General features: G+C 30.8%; 1 protein-coding gene and 1 long non-coding RNA gene across 4 annotated transcripts; one reads left to right on the top strand and one right to left on the bottom strand.

Moving 5' to 3' along the window:
- Window positions 1-7,807, top strand: LOC116771181 (pickpocket protein 28-like). 3 transcript variants are annotated; one of them, XR_009752991.1, is made up of 14 exons: window positions 1-44; window positions 146-334; window positions 620-749; window positions 897-1,018; window positions 1,302-1,407; window positions 1,483-1,634; window positions 1,746-1,860; window positions 2,765-2,857; window positions 3,066-3,205; window positions 3,436-3,566; window positions 4,213-4,272; window positions 4,485-4,550; window positions 5,561-5,734; window positions 5,818-7,807. XR_009752991.1 is itself a non-coding variant. In XM_061523385.1 (14 exons), the coding sequence occupies exons 1-14, from the start codon at window positions 28-30 to the stop codon at window positions 5,867-5,869; spliced, it is 1,692 nt and encodes a 563-aa protein (XP_061379369.1). In that variant the 5' UTR covers window positions 1-27; the 3' UTR covers window positions 5,870-7,807. The 3 variants fall into 3 exon arrangements, 2 of the variants coding, with proteins under 2 accessions (XP_061379369.1, XP_061379370.1); XM_061523385.1 differs by having other exon boundaries at window positions 4,485-4,695; XM_061523386.1 differs by having other exon boundaries at window positions 4,485-4,560.
- Window positions 7,808-10,114: 2,307 nt separating this feature from the next.
- LOC133319292 (uncharacterized) lies at window positions 10,115-11,489 on the bottom strand. Its single transcript, XR_009752973.1, has 2 exons — window positions 11,276-11,489; window positions 10,115-10,360 (listed from the first exon to the last, which is right to left on the bottom strand). It is a non-coding gene; the product is annotated as an uncharacterized LOC133319292 (long non-coding RNA).
- Window positions 11,490-11,495: the final 6 nt, after the last annotated feature.

The raw sequence follows: 11,495 nt of genomic DNA on the forward strand, positions 1-11,495 counted from the left end.
TTTAGATCTTTCGACCATGTTGGCAGCATGAAACGACGCTCCAGGTTGGCTTGAATTAAAAAAGAATCGTAAACTTACTTCTATTTTATAACAATTGCAATAGATATAAATCACTGGCACTTAATTTTTTTCTATATCTGTCTAGATCCAGAAGTGTTGGAAGTATTAAAGATATAACCCTAGAGGCAAATGAAAATCTTTCCAAGGACGAAGAAGTGAAAACAAAAAAACATAAATTAGGTTTACTCAAAAAGCATTTAATTGACTACTCAGCGAACTCAAATCTCCACGGACTTAAGTACATTGGTGAAAAGGACAGAACTCTGTTTGAAAAGTGAGAAAAGAAACTTTTATTTTTCCAAATTACAATCCATTATTTACGCAATAAAACCTTATTAAATATTTATTATTAATTAATATATTTTTAATTTGCAGTAGGAAAAGGAAGCTGTTTACACATTGCTTTAAATAGAAAAGTCAGTGAAAACAACTTTTCACTGATTAGTACAAAAATTTATCTCTCTATGGGTAGTTAGCTGATTATTTCCACTTCATGTACAAAAACAGGTTACACACGAATATATTACAAATCAGGTCCTCATAAAAGTTACTTTTACAGAATTTTCTGGCTGTTAATGTTTTCCTGTTCTTTAATATTCTGTATTGGAAAGATTCACTTAATATGGATTAGATGGAACGAAAGTCCCGTAATTGTAAGCTTCGCGGAAAAATCAACACCAGTTTGGCAGGTATTTAAATATTATTTTATAAAGGAAATCCATACCATAAAAGTTTGCCTTTAACGATATACGTTACTTTTAATGTAATAAAAATATACTTTTTATTAGATTACACATAATACAATATTCTGATTAAATATTTTTTTTGTGATTTAGATTCCTTTTCCGGCTGTAACAATCTGTTCAGAAACAAAGGCGCGTCAAACGATTTTTAATTTAACAAAATATTATCATCTTTATGACGACGACATCACACGTTTAAATTTAACCAAGAAAGAGTAAGTAATGATGTATTAGTGTAAAACATGTGGCATATCGCAACTATCTAGAAAAAAATACCAGTAGTCTTAGTCTAAAGTTTGGATCATTCTACTGCACACGAAGCAGTTCCCGTTTCTCATACATTAACCTATTTTAATATTATAGTGTGCGAAGATTTAATAGTGAAATCTGTTAACTTTTTGTATGTAGTCTGACGATGCAAACTCGCCGTAATCATATAGATCAGCTGTATATTATCTAAAGGTATTTAACATTTAATTCAAACATATTTTCATACAGGCGCCGATTATTCGAAGATGTTTCAATGGTTTGCGATGTGAACGTGGCATCTTACTATGGAACTAAATTTTCTGATGCAAAAGAAACTGTTCAAAATATTAAAGAGGTTGACGAATACAGAACCAATTATGGAATATGTTGACGTAAAATTTATTATCATGAAATATTTTTACATTGGCAGCTATCTCCGAAAATAAATGATACATTTTATGCCTGTGTTTGGAAGAACTCTCTAAGTATCTGTTTAGACGAATTTTTGCCGATCATCACTGAAGAAGGTGTTTGCTACACCTTCAACACCTTGGGTGCTGAGGAATTATTTAGACTTGAAAAGTAAATAAAATCCTTATTAAAAAATGGAATTTTGTGGTCTTACTTTCGCAAAATACTTACCACTTTCAAATCTTCGTAAATGTGTAGTTAATGTATTTTTAATTTCTGCAGCCTCAATAAGGACTACGATTACTTAGAATATTCCAAACGAAATTCCAGTCTTTGGACGTTAGAAGATGGATATCCAGCTGATAGTCCGGTAGAGACATACCCTCATAGAGGAATTGTGAGTATACTAACATCTATTATTATGTAATATTTGCAGTTAGTGTTATATTGGTTCAAATACCAAATATCTGGTGACCTATTTGGCCCAATAACCGAATAATAGGCACTTTATGTGTAGGCCGCGTGGTGCCAAATCTCGTAACGTCCTGATTGTTTCTCTATCCTCTGTTCTATGTACTCACTTTTTTAATGAATTTAAATAACAATAAAACACTATTATTTATTCGTCTGCCTGTGACCACGGTTGCTGTAAAGTAACCGAAACGTCGAAAGCATGTTACTTAAAATAATTATAAAGGCGTAGGAAATCGTATTAATATTTTCGAGGAAGGTTTTAGGACATAATTTATTACGTTTTTGTTTTTACTTGTGTGTACATAAACGATATTTGTTGAAGATGTCGGGAAAACATGAGCCGTCTGAGATATTTTAACAAAAACCCTGCCTAAAGCCTTCGACATATAACAAAATAATATATGGTGAAATTTTTTATCTTAAATAAAAGAATATATATATATATTCTACTGGAAAGTCCGCAGTGGCATATACCTTAAGCATAACATACTATGTATATCCATTTTACAACTTTTAAAAATTGGCATTTCTAAATCGTTTATTGGAAAGCTATTTACATAAATACGGTATTAAGTCATCAAAATAAATTACTTCGTTTCCAAACCTACATCAGTATCTGTAAATAACTTTTTAAATCATAAGTTTAATAATTCTCAAAATTAAAAAGCTCTATTTTATATTTTTTGTAAAGAGCTTGTGCGAAGCCGAGACTGGTACTTAGTTATTAATTAAATTAAAAGAATTGTTACTATAATTGTGTTATATCTAAATGGAAGAAATGTATATTTTACTTTTGTTTTGAAACATGTGATACCATTATTTTACAGGGTTTTGGCATTAAATCAGGATTGAATATATTTTTACAATCTAAAGAAATTGATCAGGACTTCCTTTGTAGAGGTCCTGTTAAGGGATTTAAGGTAAATTTATTTGATAAGTTGCATCATTATGACATCTCAAAGAAATGGACAACAACATAGCAGAATAACGACAGAATATGATGATTTCTTTGAAGAAATGCATCGCTCAGTTTTTATTTGTTTCTTGCTTTATATTACTATACTTAATCATTTTATAAAACGTACATACATTAAATGTTATGTAGTACTAAATAATAATTTTATTCAGATATTACTGCATAATCCGGCCGAACTGCCTCGTCTTTCAAAACAATACTTCAGGGCACCTTTATCTCATGAGGTGGTTGTTGCAGTTAAACCTAACATGATGACGACCTCTAAAGGCTTGAAATCTCTTGATTCTTCGAGGTAAAAAATTACCATTAAAAATATTCTGAATAAGAAACATATTTATGAAATTAATGGTGTAGTAAACGAATATTTTTCTTTTATACATAACAGTTTTCTCTTAATTTTCTTTAGATATCTTTATCTTTTATATAAATATTAAAAGATTTCGAACGTGGAATACGACAGGAGAATGAAGAGTACTTTCATATATCATTAATTAACAATTTATCTTATTATTTGTATTTCAGACGTCAATGCTATTTCCCAACGGAGCGTTTCCTTCAGTATTTTAAAATTTACACACAGGCTAATTGTGAAATAGAGTGTCTATCAAACTTCACGTACGCCAGATGTGGCTGTGTTCATTTTGGCATGCCTCGTGAGTGTTTCTGTTAATATCGAACATAACAACGAAAATTGTTGCTATAATTGAAGATTTTATGCATTTATGTTTACTACATCGACGTTCAGAGTTTTTGAATTTAGAGTACCTAGTTATAAAAATAGCTTAAATTGAGTCATGAATGTTGCTCCACTGTATAAACTGTTACAGTTATTAAAGCGTTTAATATGAATACCCTATAGAAATGTATTTTTTGTAGATTCCACATATGTTTTGTACCACGCAATTTTTTTTTTTATCAGGATTCTTTTTTTATAAATTATTTACAGCTGATGTAAAAGTGTTTTGTCAGTCATATTTCTTTGTTGTTAAGGAAATATCTTTAAAACAATAATCTTTTTCTAAAAGACTGCAGACTTTTGATTGGATCAATAGTTCAGGCTTCAGTATTACTGGTAAGGGCCTCAATCTTAGCAACAATAACTTTGGATGCATTTTTCATAACCCTACTTTCTGGAAGCCCCAATACGGATACTGTGACGAAACCTCTCAGCCTTCCATGGATCCACCGTGCTGGTGACGGGTCCATCGCGCTTATTAGAGACGTTATATTTATAAACATTAATTCAATTTTTGCCTCCAATTTATAATAAAAACTATAATAAACCAATTTTTTATATAGATGGTCCTAAAATTCCGGTATGCAACGCCCGCAAAATCATCTGTATGAGTACAGCACAAAGTGAGTATCTTGGTTTATACTTTTTAATTTCAGTTTTTAAATATAACTGCCAACTATATTTTATATTCTAATAGGAAAAGGCAGTAACTATCATAATCCCCTAGGTACATTACGTTATTTCGCAGACAATGCTACATATACGTGTTACATTCATTTACATAATAGCAATAATAATTTATGTATAAATTGTATTAAAGCATATTACATTTCAGTGGAACTAGCCACAGCAGAAATACAAAGTCATCTGGGAAAAGATACAACTGATAACGGCACTCTGGGTAACGCTCTGTTAGTAGCTACAAAATGCAAATGTCTTCAATCCTGTACATCTATAGAATACGATGCTGAAACATCACAAGGCGATTACAATTGGCAACCCCTATTTAAAGCCCTCAAGATAGATATTAGCAAAGAAGACACGGAGTAAGAACTTTATTGCTATAAATTTAGTCAGAGGCTTAGCTCTTAATGGACCTTGTTTCAAAATGTCCTGATAATTAAGGTGGTAGAGCGTACCTGTGGTCAAGTTACCACAGCTCGAACACGGGCTGGCTCGACCGGGGAAATACCTCCCTCTTACAGATCGGCGTGAAGTAGTCTTTAATGGCTGCATTTCATCCAATAAGTGAGAGAGCCGGGGATCCTTTCGCTGATCAAACCCTTTCCTGCCATCTCCTTATTCCCCCCCTATCCGCCTCCCTCAACAACCAAGGTCGACAACGCATCCGCAACATCTCTTATGTTGCAGAAGTCGTTGGGCGACGGCGACTACTTACCATCACGTAGGCCGTCTGCTCGTTTTTCCACCTTTCACATAAAAAAAATTACTGCAAAGCCGAATGTATCCGAAGAGAGCCTTTATAGGCCTTATATATATGCGAAAGAGTTGGTCTCTCAAATGTGTCCCTTGACTGTTAATGAGTAAAATTGTTAGCTATTAATTCTTTTTCCAAGGTGTTTAATTGTTTTCAAAAAAAGATAGCATACGAGTATTGTAGAATTTTCGGAGAGTTAACTCTAAAACCAAACCTACGATATTTTGTGAGAATTTGGTTAATTGCTTCTTATATTGCTCGTAAAGTTTGATTACTAAAGTATATACTGACACTGTAACTTCACGGTGTTTATATAAAACATTGGCTTTTTTAAGAATTTCACTTCATCATATTTTTCAATTAATTAACCAAACCTCTTGCTTTAGTTTTTTTCCTATAAAAATATCTGATCATAGTTTTGGCACAATTTCATCATGAATTTTAAAAATAAATACGAATCTTATTAATTTCAGTGTTTCTATTAGTCGGGTTTCAATTTTCTTCAAAGAAGACCAATTCATTACATCACGAAGATCTGAATTGTATGGTCAGACAGAGTTTTTAGCCAATGTCGGTGGTCTGCTAGGACTCTTTTTGGGCTTCTCCATACTAAGTCTAGCTGAAATATTGTATTTCCTTACCTTGAGGTAATCATAACATCTAATACTTGCATATAAGGTAAATAAAAATTTTATATACAATGTATTAGTTACGTCACATTTATTTTTAGGATATGGTTTTTTGTGGAATCGCAGCCAAGCAAATTAGAAACAATCCCTTAGTGAAAATGGACGTGATAATTTCAAATTATTTCAAATATCTATTCATTGCAGACAAACGATACACAAAATAACATATAGAAGATTTAAAATTGTGTGAGAAATGGGTTTTTTTCTTGTCAATTGGAATTATTTCAATTTTCAATTATAAAAGAATTGTAAATCGGTGTAAGCTTCTGTCTCTTAAAAATCCTGTCATAATTTATTATTCATAACCATTTTGAAGATGGATATTTATATAATGTGTAGGGTCATTTTTATGGAAAACGAATGTACGTGTATTTTATAATATAATAAAAACATATGTGTATCGAGAACGTAAGATGTAGGCAATTTCAAGAAAAACTGTAAAATAAAAAATAAACTTGTATCCCAAGTTATTGTATTCGCTTAAATCGATTTCTGCTCATTCGAATCATTTGTTAATCATAATGGAAATACGGAAAAGCAGAAGCTTACATTCAAGTTTACATCATCAAGTTACGTACGGAGCGTTTCAAGTTTTTTATTCACAAATCTAAAAACAGCATTATGTTAAATAAGTTTTGTGAATGAAAAATAAGAAACGCTCTGTATGCACTTCCGCAGTTTGTATAAATGTACAAATGAGATGACGGCAAACAGTGAAATCATATATAATCATATGGATTCCCAGCGATAGCTTAACACTGACCAATTGAACGATCATAAATTGACTCTCATAGCAATGCGTATGTAAATGTATTTATGAAATAAAACTTTGAACCCTTAGTAATTTGGTACGCGATTAATTCTTTCGATTCAAATCGAATTAATAATAATCGTCTGATCTATATGGCATCTAAAACGGTCATCACTACTGGTAGTAATTTCCTTGGTTAAAATCTAGACCTAATAACAAAATTTAAAGGCTTTGATCTACTCTATTATCTTTAAATGATAATATTCGTGTAGATTACCCTTCAAACGACCTTTCAAACTGATTTTGTTTTGTAAAAAACTTCCGCTTGCATATATTGTGTTTCACGTTTGTCCTGGAACATTAAATATTAAATTTAAATTCATTAAATGAGCACAAGGTTTTATTTTCCTGCAAATGTTCTTAAAGTGGTTACTGTAAATCAGACGTTGCCAAACCATATTTACAATAGGCGAAGATGGCGTGACTAAAAGTCAGAAATTCTTTTATTTAGCGCAAAGTTGCTGTAACGAAGGTTTTTTCACCTTAAAACAATACTTTTATACAAATGACTGAACTAGACATTATTATGTTATGAGTAATATATATTTCTTTCAATATTATCTTTTTTTTAAATATGGCCTTATTATCTTCTTACATACATATTCATTCAGTTATGTACATACGTTTAGGAATGTTACGATTGACATTCGACTTTTATTTCAACCAAAGCCTAAACAAAAAAAACCTTGCATAAGTAACCTTCAACGGGTTTAGAGAACTATTAAATTCATTTTTACAGTCGTTATTATCTTGACCTCCACCCTTGAATTAAAAGTACTTCCTCTTATCCTCTCTGCATCTACACGCCGGAAAAAAAATCCTTCGTATAAAATGTCATCCTCATTAATTCACATATTATTTATTAATAAAAAACTTATTAATTTATTCTTATAGTATATTTCAAATATATATCAGAACTTAGAGTCTAGATTATATTATAGGTTATAGAAGTAATCGAAATTATTATACTTTTAATTTAAGAACATTTAAAAATAAGTGTCACCTCGGTATTGAGATTACAGTCAAAATATTATTGTTTCTAAATTTTAATATTTTTAAGTTATTATTAAAAATTTAAATTATAAGCTACAAAAATATTATTCAAACATTTAATATATTTAAATAACATTTTACAAAATTTCTGAGCACGCAATGTCCTTCACAGAAAGTCAAAAATTTTGTAGAGCACATTGAAATAAAATGACATTATTTGTATTGAAGATGTATTTTTTATACAGCCCATTGAGACTTATCACATGTCTTATCAAATATATAAAAAAAATTGATACTTTAAGCTTATTTTTAAAATACTCATTTTTGACATTATCGAAATTATAACTATTACTAAATTATAACTAAGTGAATTAAAATCTATTCCTGAGAAGTTTTTATACTATTCTTGACTATTTTTATTAACTATTAAACTTAACTTAATCTATTTTAAGTTTTGATACTATTCTATTCTTGACTGGGCAGTCATACAAAAGTCCAAAAATCTTTATAGAGGATCGAAAATTAACAGCCTTTAATTATTCATATATACGTACAGACGTATGATAAAAATTTGGAGAATTATTACCTAAAATATAATTACTCTTAAAAATTTCAAAAAACAAGTTTAAAGAACTTAAAACCTATAACTATTAAATAATTAACATATTATTAGTATTTTTTACCCTGACATTCATTAATTTATACTTCACACGTACCTATACTTCGTACTAAGAAAGAATATTTACCTTTTTTGTAACACAATATTTCATTTTAATATTCCATAAACTCTAATGTACCTCGTATAATGAGAACACACGAAAAGCAAACGAAGATATTACTTAAAAGTTAAAAGTTTAAACAACAAATTATACGAGTAAGTATAATGGTCGAGGAATGTCGCTAGTAAAGTTTGATTGCAAAATTATTTAACCAAATCAGAGAAAAGCTACAACTCTTTTGAAATATATTAGTAACACGATCGCGATATATTGTTGCCTTTAATATTAATTTTAATTATTTAACAGTAATTAGATAAACCATCCCAAAAATTTTTTTTTGTTCATCATATTAATAGTATTATTTGTATTCTCACGAGGTTACAAACGACAAATTCATCTCTGTCTTCAATTGTACCTATTACCTACAATTTGTAAACATAGCTCATTGGTTGTAATTTAAAATAAGATTGACATTTACAGATCATGCATTTTAATATGTTATTATTGAAATTAATAGATATTTTTAAAGTCTATCTAACAATATCTACATAGATATCAGTATTTACTTCTATTACATATAATAAAATCGTTCACGGGGTCAATTCTGTACATTGAAAATAAATGACAATAAATCCCTATAGGGGTATTCCTAGAAGAAAACAGATGCCAAAAATATGTTTTTTGAAATTTTTGTCTGTCTGTTGTCCACTTAAAAACTACTGGAAGGATTTCAATATAATTTTATATGGGGGTTGCTGATTACCTGATGCAACATTTAAGGTACCTTATACCTTATGCCTCATTCCCATGGGAATATTTTTAAACTATATTACTTTGAACCAAATTTATGTAAAGTTACTTACATTAAATGCTTAATGGGTTTGGGCACAGCTAGTTATTACATATAACTAATTATTTTACCGATCAGAGATCTATCAAATTTCCTAATAAGGATACTTATCCTTTTCACTTGACCATGTTTCAAATGCCAAGATGTATTGATGTTGTCTGATTCACATTATACCTTGATGTTCCAATACACGGGAAAAACTCAATCAATTGTTTTTCCTGTTTTTCGAACGCCTTAAACGTATCAGTTCACTTAAGATGCTGTTCAATCAGTGAATGTAATTATAAATATTGAAATGAAAAAAATATACAATATTTCTAATCATAAACAAAACGAGATAATTTAACTAAAATTATATAGGACGCAAGCTACGGCAACTCGAGATTCTGTTAAAACTACGAATACTTAGTTGAACATCCTACTAATGTTATAAAAGGAAAAGTTTGTGAGGATTGATGATCTTTCACGCAAAAATTACTCTACTGATTTTGATGAAACTTTACAGTATTATGCAGCACACACGATGGATGTCATGTACACCCAATTTAAAAGTTACTTCCATTGGTTCGGGAGCTAACAATTGTTTTGTGTATAAAGTGACGTGAAGCTGACTGTAAATGTCGCTGCTGGTTGGTTAACATAATACATATATGTAGCAATATTATTTTAACATGCTCCGTACATTCTCTCCGAGCCTAATTCCGAAGTTCAAGCGGACGAAGTCGCCGCCAACAAACTAGTATATTACAATAAACTTACATTACCTTAGACAGCGCATTGGTTTTGTTAGGATAGCTGTAGGGATTATTTATGTATATTGTTTGGAGTTATAAATCTTCTGTTTTATATGGCCAGATTTTCTTTTCTAGTCAGCAGATATAATCAACTTATTTATACAAGTTTGTAGATTTTCTAAACCTATATAAGAAAATTTTGAAAGTAATTTATAATAATGAAATTACACATTCAATGATTTAAAAAGTTTTTATTCACAGTAAAATTTAAAAATGCCTGAACATAAAACGAGAACTATGTCTAATTTAGTGCAAAATACGTGCATCATAACAAAACATGAGATATATTTTGTTTTTTTGTATAATTTTAAAAAATTAATAATAATTTCCCTGCAACATATATTTTTTTATGTCCCAAAGGGGCAAACGAGCAGACGTCCTTCCTGATAGGAAGTAGTTACCGTCGTCCATGGCAATCTGCAAAATAAGACGTGTTGTAGATGCGTTTCCGACTTTGTTTGTGGAGGAGCCACCTGAACACTTGAAGTTTGAAAGACCCCATTTTGGAGCTCTCTGGGAAAAACTCAAACGGAAGATCATTCCACATCCTGCAAGTGCGTGGGAAAAATGACCGCGACGCACGTACGGTCCTACAACGTCAAACAATTCCTCGAGACATTCCCCATTGAACAGACGAAAGAACACATGCCCCCTATGTTACATCCATTCGGAGGCCTAAGGGTTCCAGATCGTCTGTGAGCATGGGATCGTTGACAATACGAACAGACCGATGTTGTATGGTGTCAAGTGGAGGTAGTTGGTACTGTGGGGCACCGGGCCAGAGGTGAAAACAATATTCCATGCGGGGACGAACCAATGCTTTCTATAATAAAAGCAAGTGTCCCGTTGTAAAGTACAGCCTGGCTCTACTTAGTACCCCTAGTTTTTTAGAGGCTAGCTTAGCCTTATCCTCCAAATGCCTTCGGGTTTGAACGTCGTATGCTATGTCAACTCTATGATCACAATAGATTGGTTGATCTTTAGGGCAATGTCCTGGAAAGTTGGAGCTACGTACGTTGGAGTAAATGGGGTCTTTTTAGTGGTAAATATATTATATAATATCTTCTGAGTACTAATTAAAGTTACTTGAGGTCACTCTGTAAGAAACTTTTATTTTCCTTTATAGAGTTATTAATTTATATACATCGGGTTAGACGAAGACAGACATTAAAATAATCATGATATAAGATTATTAAAGAAAGTTAACGAATCACCTACATTGTTTTTTGTTTGATAATAATCTGTGACGTGAATGTTAATTTAAGTGGAAACTACAACATCACAACTTCAAATGTAATAGAATACTAAAATTATCGTGACACACTGCCTTACCTTTTTATTGCCGGATAAACACGTGTGTTCACTAAATATAAACAATTTTGTGACCCATTTTAATAAATTACACAATAATTGTAGCAAGAAATATATAATATCTAATTAAATAGCAATCCATTTATCAAACTTTTGTTACACTCCCTCTAATTTCATTTGTTTTAGTATATAAAAACTAGTATTGTTTAATTCATGATTCCAAATGATGACATTAAAAGTT

The sequence above is a fragment of the Danaus plexippus genome, chromosome 17 (assembly GCF_018135715.1).
Source record: "Danaus plexippus chromosome 17, MEX_DaPlex, whole genome shotgun sequence".
Lineage (NCBI taxonomy): Eukaryota > Metazoa > Arthropoda > Insecta > Lepidoptera > Nymphalidae > Danaus > Danaus plexippus.

Bases quoted from the DNA above. Each gene is read 5' to 3' on its own strand.
- LOC116771181 (XM_061523385.1), top strand. The intron at 3,206-3,435 runs GTAAAAAATTAC...TTTGTATTTCAG, and splicing joins AAATCTCTTGATTCTTCGAG to ACGTCAATGCTATTTCCCAA. The intron at 4,273-4,484 runs GTGAGTATCTTG...ATTACATTTCAG, and splicing joins CTGTATGAGTACAGCACAAA to TGGAACTAGCCACAGCAGAA.